A 16,152-nucleotide genomic window follows, 5' to 3' on the forward strand; every position below is an offset into this window, starting at 1 on the left:
CTTTCAGTCTGCCAAAGGCATATTCCACAACCTAGCAACATTGGCTTAGCCTGTTGTTGAACCGCTCCTTACTGCTGACCATGTGCCCTGCCTAGGATCACTATGAGCATTTCCACATCTCTCTCAGTAATTTTCTGGACTGGAAAGAAAGTCCCTGAATAAATCATGCACTTTCAGACCACCCCACATTTATGTCTATGAAATGCCCAGTGATCCACACCTCAAGCACCATGGAAAAGTCCTTCTTGATATACTCTGAGGTAAGGTGGGGTGGTGCTACAATGGGAATATGAGTGCCATCGACGGCCCTGCCAGTTTGGAAAGCCAGATACTTCGTCAGCCAAATTTCCCAGAATCACATTCCTATGCAGCAAAATGTGATGTGTTGCCCTACATACTGCCCTGACAGTAGACTTCCCCAGTCCAAATTGATTTGCAACTGAACGGTAGCAATCAGGAGTCACCAGGTCCACAAACCAATGGCGCCACACTTCTCTACCAAAAATGCAACTCTCATTTCGGTGTCCTAGTGCCGCAGTTCAGAGGCCAGCTCATTACAGTTCCAGGAAAGTTGTTTATACATCCAAAAGTTTTGTAGTGACTGATCTTCCTCCCATATCTGCATGACAAAGTGATCCCACTACTCTCACCTGATTTCTCAATACAAAAGCAACAGTATGGTTCACACGTGATCTCTCATAGCCCAATGCAATACCAATACATCAGTGTCATTCTTGTCCTCATCCGAGATGCTATAAAATATCAAATCCAGATGCAGCTGTGCTGCAAAGCATGATGGATTAAGCACACTGATCACAACATGGAAAAGAACTGTGGGATCTATGTCGTCTCATGGCCAATGCAGGAGTGCATAAGAACTGTCAATTTAAAACAGTGCAAAAGGAAGCTGGAATACCCAGGAGGATTGGGAAGCAAAGAGGTGGTTGACAGGATGTTTTCTCACGTTCGCAAGATGCATAACACTATGTTGCACATTCCCACGGTGCTTAGCAGCTGAGGGTGACCAGGCACTATGGAATGCTTATCCACATTGCTTTGCTTTATCTGGGTGCTAACAATGTGGCCATGCAATGTCGACTTTTGCATATCAACAGCACATTTATTGCCAAATCTTCCCAGTGTAGACATAGCCATAGTGATCATTCAGCAATCCCAGATCTGTATTTGTAAGATGATATAGCAAACCACCTTTCTCAAAGCTAGGAAAAAAAATGGGGTAAACCCACCTCTCACTAGCTTTAGAGTGTCAAAAACTGCCTTTTAGCAACAAAACAGCAAGAATATTCACAATGCAATGTGACTTATGATTGGAAAAACAATCAGTTTGGCATCAAAAATCTTCCACCCCTTGAGCGTTTTTTTTCCCCTCCTTTCCCCCTCCCTTTATTGTCAAAAAAGAGCCAATGTAGACACTGCTGTTTGTTTTGTCAACAAAACTGGCTTCCACCAGTATCCCAGAATGCCTGCCCTGATGGCTCTGCTCAGAGTTTGATCTTTGGTGCCCTGCACGCATCTGCATCTCCCCTTCCAAAGCTTTGGGAAGTCTTTGACTGCTGAGCGAGCTGTTCCATTGAGGAACAAAGAACAAACCACTGGGCCGCTCCTGTTCTGCTACAATAGGAACAGTGGCAGGTAAACTGCTGCTGCAGGAGGAGGGAGATGGATGCAGTGCTTTGACATTCCTCAGCAGGGAGAGCTCACATAATGCTACAACCAACAACAGGAGAACTTGGAGGAAATCCTAACATTCTCAGGGTTCAGCTCTGCCATCTCACAGTGCACTGATCACACTGTCCATGATGGTGCCCCCAATGTGGATATGATCAGCAAACAGAGGGAGAAAATGTGAACACCCACTGGTGATGTTTGTTTTGTTGACTTTTGGGCAGCAACATACATTTTGTCAAGAAAAACTTGGTAGTGTAGACATACCTAAGTCTGTTGTCTGGTACACCATAGTGTTACATTGCCTTGTGTGTCTTTTGTATGCTAGAATTATCCTAGTACAATCCATTTCAGGAGAGAAAATAAGTAGGATCCTTGTGGCTGCATTGGTGCAATCCACTATGTGCACAGCTGAGTGGAAAACAAATACAATTCTTTGTCGAAGGCTCATTTTCAAGACAAACCAAGACATTTTCATCCACTGGACATTAGTTGCTGTGTAACATTTAAGTACATATTCTCTGGTTCTTCGAGTGCTTGTTTACGTCGATTCCAAATAGGTGGATGTGTGTCGCGTTAGTCAGAAACCTTTCCCCTAGCAGCTCCCATACTGTGGGGACCCCTAGAGTGGCGCTTCAATATTAGCACGTATATACAACTGTCGACTCTATCCTCCCTCCATTCCTTCTTACCGTCCACGATGGTGTTGGAACATCCTAACGATCTTACCTCAGCAATCTCCTAGTCCCTAGTGTATAGCTCTCATTGTCTTATTTTGTGTAGCGAAGCTGTTGTCATTAACTGGAAAAGCAGGCAAGTGCCCAAAGAGAGTAGCCCTTCTGGGGTGCCAGGGCATGCCTAATTCCCCAGGCTTTAAGTCATGTGGAGTGTGTAAGCCCCCTATACCCAACTGCAACCCACATGACACATGCCTTCGCTGTTTGCGTGAAGAACATCTCATTGAAAAGTGCAAAATTTGAAGGAGTGTCAAGCTCTGTACCAGGGAGGACCAGGAGTATAGATTCCAACAGCTCCTTATGGAGGTGGCAAAGAAACCTTCCCAGGCTAGCTCGGTACGGAGTGCTCCAGCCTCGATTCACAACACTCACTGAAAGTGGGTGCAGTTAAGAACTCCCGGCGCCAGAGTCCCACACCGCCAAGGCACCAGTCCACCTCACTGGCACTGCAGGGCAGGAAAGAGGCGAGAGGCAGATCTGCTCATAAGTCCCAGCCAAGACAGGACCAGGAGTGGTGGGAACAGATCCCAGCACAGGAGGTCCAGGACTTGCCATGAAGTCCAGCATGCAGCCTGCCACCGAGACTGTAATGGGTAGGAAGTGTGCTGACCAGCACCTGGTGACTAAGAGGTTAAACACAGGTAGCTAGTAAGGGTGTTGGCAGGGAAGCCAGAAGAACTGATAGGAATAAAGTGCTGAAATTTGAATGGTATAGGGTACTTTGCTTGCTTGCTTTGTGCAGGAGAGTTAATCCAGGAGTTGAGACACACAGAATGATTTAAACCCAGGCAGGACTATCATGCTTCCAGAGAATTCAGGGCATGGAAGTGGACTGAACCAAGAGAAGATCGTGCGTAAATAAAGGGAAAAAATGAATCTAGTTGTGATCAAGGTATTTTTCTTTATAATGTGATTTGATTGCTCTGTGTGAATCTATGCCTCCCCTCCCCATTTACCATCTCAGAACTGTTCCCAGAGATTTTTTGTTTTAATTTGTTTTCCGCTCTGTAACATCTAGCAACCAAGTATGCTTTATCAAGTATATCTTTTATTTGTAATAAAAATCACTTTTTAAAGGTGATGATTTGATTCTTGTGTCCTGGAAAACACAGGAGGTCTGTCTGTCTGTGTCTGCATGCCTCAGACTAAGAAGTCAGCTACCAAAGACTGTTTTTCTCTTTTCTTTTTTCTAAGCTCTTTTGGGGCAAAAGAGTTTGGGGTAACCCTGGGGGAGAATTCAAGTGTTCGCCTCTGGTTTTAGGGGTAAAAATCACTTGATCGTGGCAGCTCAAAGTCAGTGAATCTGTGAACCCGCCCTTCAAAGTCAGTGAATCGGTGAACCCTCCCCTCAAAGTCAGTGAATCTGTGACTCTGGGAGAATTTTTGTAATCAGAGCTTGTAGCGGCAAGGTATATTTAAACGCCCTCTTTGTGGGCCCTCACCTTCTGCACTCAAAGTGCCTGAGTGGGGAACAGCCCAGACAGGGACACGAGTCCGATCTTGAACTCTCTCTCGATGCCCAACACCTATGAGGCAGCCTGAAACCTCAGAGATTTCAGAAACTGAAGTGTCTAGGGAGTGGGATAAACCACCAGCACCGCCAAGACCACACCACTCAAGGGGGAAGCCAGCGATGCTCCATTGGCCATAGTCCACAGAATGACACTGGGACGGTCATCATTCCCGTTGGAGGGGTCACCACCACCCGCAGTGTATGCCCCCTGTAAGACCGGCAGAGATTCCAGCGCCGAGTTCCCGGGAGGCACCAAGCGAACCATGACCCTCAGTGTCAAAGTCGAGTTCCCGCTCCAGAACAAAAGTTGAGGTCCAGGGGCACTTGGCACCATCCAGGTCTGATTCTCCCAGTACCACACAAGAGTTCAGAGGAGGTCTCTGTGTGGCGGCACCAACATCGTCAGCACTGCCATAGTCATCACAGAGTCTGAGTTGGATGCAGAGCTGCACCAATCGCAGAGGGAGCATCCCCTTGGTACCATGGCAACCACAGTGGCTGCTGCCTACACAATGGCCCTTCTGGACACCCTGAACATACCACCAATCCCAGAGTGTGCCCAGGTCACTGATGTCAACGAGCCACCAGTGCCAATCCCCCTGGGAGAGGCGCCATTCAAGAGCACCAGCAATGGAGTCTCATCCCCTGAGACATAACAGCCCATCAGCTGAGGCCTGAGACCAGCCATCCAGATCAGGGCAACAGGGTCAGATGAGGGGGTCCAGACCCAGCATCCTCCAGAGCCCGTGGGTGACTCCACACGCCTACTCATCCTCATCCCCAGACGAGGCAGTGGCGAGCGCCTCTATGGCTGGTCCTTTTCCAGTCTTACCAGGAGCTATTACACCAGATTGCACAGAACATGAGTCTCCTCTTGGAGGAGATACAGGAGTCGGAGGACCCCATGGTGGACATTCTGTCACATGAAGGATCATCAAGTGTAGCTTTGCCGATAATAAAGACTACACAGTCAAACTACATGAATTTGTGGCAAACCTCAGTGTCCAGCCCCCCAACAGCCAACGGGGTTGAGAGGAGGTACTTCATTCCCTACAAGGGGTATGAGTTCCTTTTCTCACATCTCCATTCCTCCTCTCTCATGGCATGAACTGTCAACAAAAAGGAGAGTCAAGGACAGTAGGCCAAGGAGGCCAAAAATAACGACCTGTTTGACAGTCTACTCTGCTGCTATTTGTGGCAATAGCGGAGTGGACGAGGGAGGAACCTGGTCTAAGCATGTTAAGGACTAGATGGCTAGTTGAATATCTGATAAATATTTGCTTAGCGGATAGTCTATCAACAAGTTGACCCCCCCCTCCCGCCACCTCTATGAAATAGATGCAGCAAAGGACGGGGGAGGAGGAATACTTCAAAGTGGTAGTGCCACACAGCTGATCTGCAACTCAGCTCTGCAGTGACGCCGCCCTGTAAAATACCAAAGCCCTAGCAGGGGCTCTTGTACATTTCAAAGGAGGAATGCAGATGTGCCTATCAACTAGTCGGTGGAAATTCCATCAACTACTCGACTAGTCAATTAACCACAATTTAACATCCTTAATCTGGTCTCTGCAAAGGGTACATCGCCCTGGATAGTACAGTGCATACACACATGTTATGACATAGTGGGGTCCCGCCCCTACCTGTCATGGGCCACTTGACTAGAGCACATGCCTCATTGATTAAATTGGTGGTGCAAGTTCCCCTCCATGAGCTCTGTAGGGCGGCCATGTGATCCTCCAGCCATACGTTCACAGCTCACTATGCCATTGATAAATTCTCCAGAGAGGATGCAGCTGTGGGTAGGGCAGTGTTTCAATCTGTGATTCCTAACTCCAACCCCACATCTTTGGGGTAGCAGCTTTGGAGTTACCTGATTGGAATCGACATGAACAAGCACTTGAAGAAAATAGAGTTTCCTGTTCTTGTAACTGGTGTTCTTTGAGATGTGTGCTAATCTATGCGCTAATATAGCGGTGCCACTCTAGGGGTCTCCAAACTGACCCTACAGGAGCTGCTAGGGAAAATTTTCTGAAGCACAGACACCTGACTGGAAAAGACATGAACAACATATCTCAAAGTATACCAGTTACAAGAGCAAGTAATTGTCTTTTATATCTTCAGAGAGGTAGCTGAGTGAGTCTGTAACAGAAAAAACTTAAAAACCAACAAATAGTTTAGTAGCACTTTAAAGACTAACAAAACATGCAGTTGGTATCATGAGCTTTCATGGGCAAAACGCACTTCTTCAGATGACCGGATGTTTTTTAGCCAGGTTCTCACTAAAACCTGCATCTATCATCTATGAAGACATCACTGTGAGAAAAGTTCTCCAATGGCACATATGTTTAGAGTTTGTATAAAGCTATTGGCTAGGAATGCTGAATTAACTTTGCCAAAGAAAAACTCCCATCATTTAAGATGGCTTCTTAAAAACTTCCTGAAATGCAAGAGTTTAACAATTCAATTTGTTCTTCACTTTGGTTACTAAACAAAGGTACTTAAAAAAAACCCACACATACACACACACTCTTAACGTTGGTTCAAACACATACAGCTGCTGCTGTAAATGCCCTCAGCTGAGACATTAGGTGGTCCTATTCTCCAATGTCCTGAGTGTTACCAGCTCTGTTTCATCTCAAAGCAAGCCAAGCATTGCACATTTTCAGGCCCCACTTGATGAATTCTAGAAGTTTTTCTCTTTTACTAAAATTATCCCCTTCTGAACAGAGAATAGGAGCTTGTGTGTTACATAAACAAGGCAACTATCTATTTGATCAGAAAAAACAACAAGCAGCAGCTAACTTACTTGCTAGGAGAAGGCAGGCAATTGAAATGACATATAGTTGCTTGACAGTAATATCATAGTGATCCATAAAAAGGTCCAATAAGTAGACTGCAAGATGCCGTGCTGTAGGGCAGAGACTGCAGCGGCTGCTGAGGAGACCCAAGAGATCAGTGAAGTAGCGGCGCATCCCAATCTGAGGTGAATGGGCCTTATAGACAGGCAGTTTCAATTCCTACAGATACATAATAGGAGGGGAGAGGTATTAAAATTAAAATTTGTTTCAATGGCTCGAATACCCAAACCAGCACCCATTGCCTATTATGGTAGGGTACGTCTACACTACAGTGTTAATTCGAAATATCTTAATTAGAAACAGTTAATTCGAAATAAGATATTTCGAAATAACGTGTCTACACACAAAATGCAGTTTGAAATAGCCTTTTTCTATTTCGAAATACTGCGTCCACACTGAGTGGACACTGATTCGGATTTAAGGCTGACCGGAACTAGGTCAGGGGTAGGGCATCAGGTCAGGAGTGTCTTTTGTGTAGCTGTTGCCGGAGGCTATCTGAAGCCTGTGCTTAAAGGGACCCCGCATCCCCAGACAGCCAGTTCTCAGGTGTCCCTGCTTGCCTGCCTGCCTTGCTGAGGGACAGCAAAGCATTTGTGTCTCTGCATGCTCTGGTTGCCCTCACTCGGGACATCATAGCACTCTGCAACATGGAGCCAGAGCTTCCCTTGGGCACTCTGGTGCTTTTCGTGGACATGTTGCTATCAGCGTGACTGCACTTGCTGCAGGCTGTCATCTGGGAGGTCCATCGGGGGGCTGCCAGTAGGCAGGAGGCCCTGCGGGAGAGCGTCCACCCTGAGGAGCACTCAAAGGAGCACTCAGAGCCTCCTTGGTCTGCCCCACTGGGGACTTGTGCCTCATTCCTCCCTCACATCCTTCCACTTACCCCTCCCTAACCCCCCTTCCTAATGTCAAATAAAAAACACGTATTTTCAAAAATATAAACTCTCTTTATTTAACAAAACTGGGGGGGGGGGGGGATGAAACTCTGGGGAGACTGGGGAAAGGAGGCAGGAGAGGGGAGAAGAGACGGTGGGAGAGGGGAGGGGGAAACCTGGGGGAAGGGAGCTGGAAGGGGGAAACAAGGGGAACAAGGGGGAGGGGAAGCTCAGGTTTCAGGGTCTCGCCGGGCCAACGGTCTCCCAGTACAGTGGGTGTGGAGGCCTTGGTGTCCCCAGGGTGATGGGGAGGAGGGTGTGGAGGCTGAGGAGGGTATGGAGGGAGATGCGTGAGGGGGAGAAGGAGTGGGAGGAAGAGCGGTAGCTGGGGAGGCAGCAGGTGCTGGAGTGGCACGAGGCAACACACTCTGCACCAGGTTCTGGAGGTGTGGGCAGATGGCACAACCATGGGCAAGCAGCTGCCGCTGGAACTCCCGATCATCTTGCACCCAGTGCTCCAAGGTGCGGTTCAGGGCTTGCAGGGCCCCCAGGTGCTGCTGTCGGTACCCCTGCAGTGTTCGGGTGGACCTGTGGAGTCCTCGGGTGTGGGAGGATATCCCGGGAGGGGTGGTGTGTCCTGCACGTGCAGCTGGTGTGGCTCTGGAGAAACAAGAGAAGTGGTCAGTTCTCCCTGGGGACACAGTGGTTGAAGCCCAGCCCCCCTCCAAGAGGTGAGGATGACCGTGCCTTGCACTGTCAGAGCTAATGTGCTTGCACAGAGGCCATGGTCGGAACGTCCGGCTATCCCAGGGAGTGGGAGCTGCCCCAAGACTGTACCCATGCCCCTGTGCTGTGTGCGGCTGAAGTGGTGAGGAGATGTCCTCTGCTTCTGTGTAGAGGGGGCTTGTGGAGGGAGGGTGTCCTGCTGTGTCCCGCCCCAGGGTCAGGAGCATGTCATGTCTCTTCACACACACGTGTGGCTATCAGACCAAGGCCCCTGTGTGGCAGGCAGCTAAAGCCCAGGGGTGGCACGGCACATGCCCAGGGGTGGCACAGCACATGCTCGCATGTGCACAGGTGGCTGCGTGATGCGTGGTAAGCAAGGCCCATGCGCACGGTCCCTGGTCTCCCTCTGCTCCCCCCCCCAGAAGGGGGGGGACAGTGATGGCACTCACATGTTATGGCCTCCCCAGACGACCCTGGTGACTCAGCTGCTGGGACAGCTCGGGGGTCCTGGTGGCGTGGCACCCTCCGCAGCAGCTCCTGCGACTCCTCCTCCATGCTCTGGTCAGGGCCTTTTGCTCCCGGATTGTTGCCCCCCGGGGTGGCACGGACCATCCTGCCCCCCCATTATGCGACCCAGGGTGTCAAAATGGGGACATGTGTCTGCCTCTGGTGGGGAGCTGCCCCGTGTGGCTCTGGCGTACGCCTACCGCAGCTCTTTAATTTTCATGTGCCCCTGCTCCTGGGAGTACATGTGGCCTTTGGTGGCAGCTATGAGGCCGTACACAGCTGTGTACCTCCGTCTAGTGCGGAGATCGTGGACATTGGAGGCCTCCCCCCAAACCTCAATGGGGTCCATGATCTCCGCACTAGTCCAGGAGGGTGCCTGCCATCTCTGGTCCCTAGCTGGCTCCTGGGAGCTGGGGGAATGGGCGGTAGACAGCTGGCGGACACTGGCTGTCCGGCTCTTACTGGGGCCACTAGGTCAGGGTCAGTGACTGTTTGCTCTGTGCAGGCAGGCCTGTAACTGGCACATGCACTGTGGCCAGAGTCTGCCCCTTTGAGGGCTCCGGGGCCGGGGGAGAGGAGAGGAGTTCTCCTGGTTTGGCCCAGAGTGGCCACCAAGGGAAACTGGGAAGGGCTGGAGGCCCCCTATTTTGAAATAAGCATCTAGATAAGCATCTAGACAACACTTATTTCGCATTAGCTATTTCAAATTTGGGGTTATTCCTCATAGAATGAGGTTTATCAAATTCAAAATAAGTGCCCCGCTATTTCGATTTTATTTCGAAATAGCGGTTTGCCTGTGTTGATGCTATTAAAGTTAATTTGAAATAACGGCTGTTATTTCAAATTAACTTTGATGTGTAGTCATACCCGTAAGTGCTTAGCAAAGAGATTTACACAGTAAGCAAAGTTAAGTTAGTGCCAACATGTTTTGAAAAATCTAATATGTTCAAGTCATTCACTTATTTGGTTGTGCATTGTAAATTCTGGTTTAAACACAACAATAATCAGTTATTGTTTTCCATAAATAGAGCTTCAACACTACCTAGGCTTGGATAAAAACAACCATGAATAACTGAAAAGGGCCACTGTCAGGTCAAATTTTGCATCAAAGTCACATTCTGTACTATATTTCTCAAGATGTAGAAATTCATTTTATGTTTTTATGCACACACATTTTTCACACAGAGAACCTAAACTTTGTTTTATAAAGTATTTAGCAATGACAGAGTTTTATTTTTTAATTAAAAACATTCTCTTACTGTGTTCAAAGCCCAAATATTACAGAGTAGTGGAAATATACAAAAAGGACAATACTGATTATAAAGAAAATAATTTAATTCTACAGGCCAAGGAGAGAAACATTCATCCTATACCAATAAAATAGATCAAGTTTGAACTAATGAGATTTTAAATATGATTGTGCAATCAGAGCAAATAGGGCACGTGACGTGAATCCCAGAGTAACCCACAGCCAGCCAAACATTTTCAAAGATGACCTTTTTCCTAATTTAAATGTAGCAACAAGCCAAAATGGAGGAAGTGGCTGTACTCAAACCAGAATGGAATATATGTTCTATGGTCAGGAATAGGGATGTTAGATACCAGGTAATTGAATATTTATGGAACCACATGCTATCTTAGTGGTTACACAACCATTGAATAGTCCCCGGTAGTGGGGCTGGCAGTCAGTGCACTCCAGGCCCCATTCTGAGGGAGCCCCCTGCCACCTCATGCTGCTTCTCCATCTGCCCTGGATCTGTTGGCAGGAGGGGTAGCAAGAAGCGATGGTGTGGCCCTGACTCCCCATCCGCTTCCACCAGGCAGCACAGGGACCCCTCACAGAGCCAGGATCCCCCTTGTGGGAGAGGTGGGATCATGGGAGTCAGGACCAGGAGAAGGGAGGGGCCAGGCTGAGGAGGTAATGGGGGAATTGGGGACTGGGGTGTCAGAGGGTTGGGGGTTTTGGACACACTGGGGTCACCCCCGACTCACCTTGCCCATTTCCCTAACCCCAGTCCATATTGGCGATCTAGCATCACACACACACACACACCCCCCAAGACTGGAACCAGCACTGGCTTTCTTCAGGGGTAGGGGAATCCCCGAGGCTCCGTGCTGCATCCACATGGAGGCTGCTCCTCCCCTCCCCAGAGGAAAAGCCAGAGTGGAGCCCAGGGCAGATCAAATGTGGCATGTGGTGAGTAGAGCCCCTCCCCTTCTCCAGGGCAGGAGGGTTAAAACTTGGCACACCACGTGGGAAAGATTGCTGATCCCTGTCAGAGGATGAGAAGATTTTCAGTCCCGAGCAGGGCCACTGACTGTGGTGATGGGGGTTGGGCGAGGGATGCAGAGGGGGCAGCTTCTCCAGGCCTGGTGATTTTAAGAGGGCTGGGGGGTCCTGGCTGACACCATTGCAATCTTGCCAGGGGCCAGATCCCCGGGCCCTTAAAAAAAAAAAATCACTGATGGAGCACCTGGCAGCACTGAAGGAGGCTAGCCTGCAGCCCTGCCCTACCCCTGAGTCAGCTCCCCCCAAAGCCCTGTGAAAACTCTTGTCAGCCCAAGTGCCAAGTAATGTAATTAGATTGTGTTAACTTAAAAGCACAAACCAGGCCTTCGTCATTATACAAGCTCTTCCTCACTCAACTCTATCTTCTAGGAACTGGTAGGTTGCTGAAAACATGGAATGGAATCCTTTGGTACTTGATTAAGTCCTGCTGCTTAATTGCCAACATGCACACTTACTTGCCATAATTACACTAACACCACAAAATAGTTTTATGAGCTGTACTTGACAGCTCTAGTACAGGGACTGAGGCCTGATTTACATTAGGAGTTTAGGTCAAATTAAGCAGCACAAGGTTGATTTTCTAAACAATGAGTCCACACTGCCACTTTAAGGACCACTGAAGTCAATTTTGGTACTCCCGCTTTTCACAAGCAGTAATGGAAAATTTGACCTTGCATGGTCAAATGTATGGTAGTGTAGACTCAGCATTGCTAAAGTCAATGTTCTTGGCCTCTTGGAAGCATCCCATAGTGCCCCACTGTGACCACTCTGGGCAGAATTTGTGACTCAGCTGCTCTCCAGGTTACCAGAAAAAAAAACCAGGAAAGTTTGAATTTAATTTCCTGTGTGGCCAGCATTGCGAGCACTCCTCAGAACAGGAAGCACACATGAGCAGCACACATGGCCATGAGTTCAAGTTCCCTGCACACCAGTTCCCGGGGAGAGGAATCCATTCATGCAGAGCTTCGAAACAGCAAAAGAAACACTGATATCTATGCAAAGGTTGCAAAATGCATGGTGGAGATAGGGTAGGCCAGGGGCTCCCAAAAGTGCTGTGTTAAAATCAAGGAGCTAAAGCAGTCCTTCCACAAGAAAAAGGAGGCAAACGGATAGTCTGGAGCATCGCCGCAAACAAGCCACTTCTACAACCAGCTGCATGTAATCCTGTCAGAGCTGTTCCCCACTCTGTCACTCTGAGTGCAGAAAGTGGGGGCCCGGAAGTTAGTCCCTGAATCAGTAAGGATCTTGCAGGACCAACTGACCATGGCAAAAATATATGTTAATGCCTGGCACAAGCTCTTGGCTGTAGTGTTCCCTAGAGCTACTGAGTCAGGCCATCAGATGGCAAAATCCATTAAAGTCAGAATACAGGAAACCCCCAAGATGTGACTGCCTGAGTTGCGACCCCCCACCCTTACAACCATTTTTGTAAGTGCGAAAGGGGTCGAAAACCCCCAACTTACATCCTCAGCCCGCATTTACAATGGTGCACGAGTTATGACACTCCCGACTTGTGACGCTTCCCCAGAAACTGATCATGGCGCAAGTCGGGAGCCACCTGTATATTGTTTTTCTCTGGGTGTCTTTTTAGGGAAAGGACCCAGAATATCCACAGCCACATGCTGGAATGGAACCTCTATCATGAGGAGTGGCTGGAGAGATGCCTTGACCCAGTCTTGGGGCTTTCCCACCACTGGCACACCTCAAGATCGGACATAACTAGACACATCCTTGCCTGGCCATTCCCAGCTGCCACGGACCCACCTGTCCTTTCCCCTGCACCACTTCCTCCTACAGAGGGGGGCACACAGGAGCCAGTACTGTGGGGAGCTGGCTCCCCCCACACCAGCTCCACAGTGCCATGTGGACCCCCGCTCCACTGCCTCTATCATGCATTAGTACATGGGGGGACGGGGCAGAGGAGGCTGCTCCGAATTATCCCACAGTGCAGCCTCTGTCTCCGGTGAGCATGGGCCTGACTGCTTTGTGGCAGCAGCCGTTGTTCACAGGGGGTCTGAGCTCCTCAAAGACAGAGGCTGCTTTGCATCCCACCTGTATCAGAGGCAGCAGCGTGAGTTGGCGCACAGCCTGCCCACAAAGGGAGCTGTTTTTAGAACAGGGGGCCTGGAACAGCTTGTTAACATGTCTGGAGACTGACTTTTGCACAAGAGAGTGTCCACACTATCAGACACTCGCACATAAAGCCCCCCGGAACCGGATCTACCTGGGCTTTAGGTCACCAGTTGCTCTTAAGTGCTATTGCCAGAGCCCTCAACAGACTTGCGCTTAAAGGGATACTACCTGGACAGCCACTTCTCTGTTTCTGCTGCCAGCTTGCTAGCCTCTTTGGCAAAGCAAAGCTTCAGCAGTGCCTGCTGTGTGTGCCCTGCGCTTTTTTGGGGGCAACACAGCTTTTTCCTCCTCTCCCTTGTGTGCTACAGAGCCGGAGCTGCCCCTGGGCATGAGTTCAGGACAGGGAGGCTGGGGACTGTATGGGGTGGGGAGGGAATCCCAGGCCCAAGGGGTTTATGCCGTCTCGTCCTTCTGGGGGGAGCAGCAGACACACACGGGCTCTCCCGGAGGGTGGGGGGAGGCACATTCCACTGGGATCACACCCCTCTCATTCTGTTTTAAGTGTTTTTGTTGTCCTGAATGTCCTGCAGGAGACATCGACTCCCTGCTGCGGTGAAGTCTTATCTGTGTGGAGGACCTGGAAACCATTATGGGCAGCTTTGCAGTCCTGGGATTCCCCAACTGCGGGGGAGCCATCAATGGCATGCACATCCCCATCTAGGCCCTGGACCATCAAGCGGCCCAGTTTGTGAACCAGAAGGGCTACTTCTCCGTAGTGCTGCAGGCACTAGTGGACCACCGCAGCCACTTCATGAACATCTACAGGGGGTGGTTAGGCAGGGCACATAATGCCCGCATTTTCAGAAACTCCAGCATATGTGCCCAGCTGGAGGCAGGCATCTTTCCCTCCCCCCCTCCACCAGGAGTTTCAGGTGGGTGAGCACACAATGCCAGTGTGCATAGTGGGGGACACTGCATAACCGCTAATGCCCTGGCTGATGTGTCCCTACACGGGCCAGCCTGATGTGTCCAAGGACATTTTCAATTCACACCTCAACAGAGCCTGCATGCAGGCGGAGTGTGCGTTTGGGAGCCTCAAAGGACGCTTCCACTGCCTCCTCACTCTCCTGGGCATCGGGGAGCAGAATATCCCTGAGGTGGTGTCAGCCTGCTGAGTGCTCCATAATCCAGTGCAGCACAAGGGGGAGGCCTTCCTCCCAGGGTGGGTAGCAGAAGCTGCTCGGGAGGGCCATGGCTTTCAGCGGCCCCGGACAGCTGCTACCTGCCAGGCCCATTAGTTGGGGGTGTACATCCAGGAGGCCGAGGGACAGGTTCTCTCAGGACCCACAGTAACTCTCCCCAGGGCCTCCCCAACAGGGACTTCGGCTTTTCTTCTCTTTCCCTTCCCCCCCCTCCACCAGTTCAAACTAGCGGGGGTACTGTAGTCATCCGCAGTTGCCGGCTAGTGTAGCCACGCGGCACGGAGTAGATAGTTCGGATTAGGCTTCCTATGAGGAAGCCTACGTTCCACGAGGAGTACAGCTAGTTCGGATTAGAAGCCTAATCCGAACTAGCTACTCCATGCCGCGTGTAGCCGCGCGGCACGGGGTTCGAACTAGCCAGCATTTAAAAATGGTGCCGGCGGCTTCATGCAAATGAAGCCCGGGAAATTCAAATCCCGGGCTTCATTTGCAACTGCGGATGGCTACACTATCCCCACTAGTTCGAACTAGCGGGGTAGTGTAGACATACCCTAAGAGACTAGTCGACTATCTGATAAGCAGTAGCTTATTGGACAGTCGACTAGTAGCTCCCCCTCTTCTCCCCCCTTGTTGCAGAGACAGGCAACGGAAGCAGGCGGAGGGTGGGGAGGGGGGAGAGGAGAGCAGGAGCCGGTTCCCACCAGCACCATCTCCATAGGCGTCAGGGCAGGTAGAGGCACAACAGGAAACAGCTCGAGCAGGGACTGGAGCAGTCTCTGCTCCTGCTACTTCTGCTGCGATTCTGCTTTTGAAACCTATAAGGCTACGTCTACATTCGCCCCTTTTCCGAAAGGGGGCATGCTAATTTTCCAGGTCGTAATAGGGAAATCCGCGGGGGATTTAAATATCCCCCGCGGCATTTAAATAAAAATGTCCGCCGCTTTTTTCCGGCTTTTAGAAAAGCCGGAAAAGAGCGTCTACACTGGCCCCGATCCTCCGGAAAAAAGCCCTTTTCCGGAGGATCTCTTATTCCTACGAAGTAGGAATAAGAGATCCTCAGGAAAAGGGCTTTTTTCCGGAGGATCGGGGCCAGTGTAGACGCTCTTTTCCGGCTTTTCTAAAAGCCGGAAAAAAGCGGCGGACATTTTTATTTAAATGCCGCGGGGGATATTTAAATCCCCCGCGGATTTCCCTATTACGACCTGGAAAATTAGCATGCCCCTTTCGGAAAAGGGGCCAATGTAGACGTAGCCATAGAGCCCAGCAGGGCTCTTGTACATTTTAAAGGCGGGGAGTCCCCGGCTGGCCCCGTGCTCCCCACAGGACTTCCTTTTGAAATGTACAAGAGGCCTAGCTGGGGTTCTTGTACATTTCAAAAGGGAGTCCCCTGCTCATTTTAGACTTCTAGACTAAAGAAATAGTCCATGGAAATCCCATTGACTAGTCGATTAACTAATCTAAATTTAACATCCTGAGTCCATCAGTTCCATTAAACAAGTTTTATCAGTATTCTCCACACTCCCCATTGCTAACCAAGCTAAGTTCTAGAAGACTGTGTGATCAGAGTCTCAATTGGGTTCATCCCCATTGGCCTCACTTAAGCACAGGACTGTGGGGGACACTAATCTATTTGTGTCATCCTTTAAAGAGGGTGTCAAAAACACAGCTTTCTTGAAATGGAAGAT

The 16,152-nt window shown here is 49.8% G+C and overlaps 1 protein-coding gene across 4 annotated transcripts in view; it reads right to left on the minus strand.

Annotated features, from left to right (window-relative positions):
* CCNJL (cyclin J like) overlaps positions 1–16,152 on the minus strand; it is a 55,950-nt gene that overhangs the window by 29,552 nt on the left and 10,246 nt on the right. For 2 of the 4 annotated variants that reach the window (XM_006137143.5, XM_089769534.1), the window contains exon 3: positions 6,743–6,953. The exons of the other annotated variants lie outside the window; for them this stretch is intronic. In XM_006137143.5, coding sequence (XP_006137205.2) covers positions 6,743–6,953 — 211 coding nt within the window. The remainder of the gene's footprint in view (positions 1–6,742; positions 6,954–16,152) is intronic. 4 annotated transcript variants of the gene reach the window in all.

This window comes from Pelodiscus sinensis, chromosome 16, assembly GCF_052426305.1.
Source record: "Pelodiscus sinensis isolate ZL-2025 chromosome 16, ASM5242630v1, whole genome shotgun sequence".
NCBI lineage: Eukaryota > Metazoa > Chordata > Testudines > Trionychidae > Pelodiscus > Pelodiscus sinensis.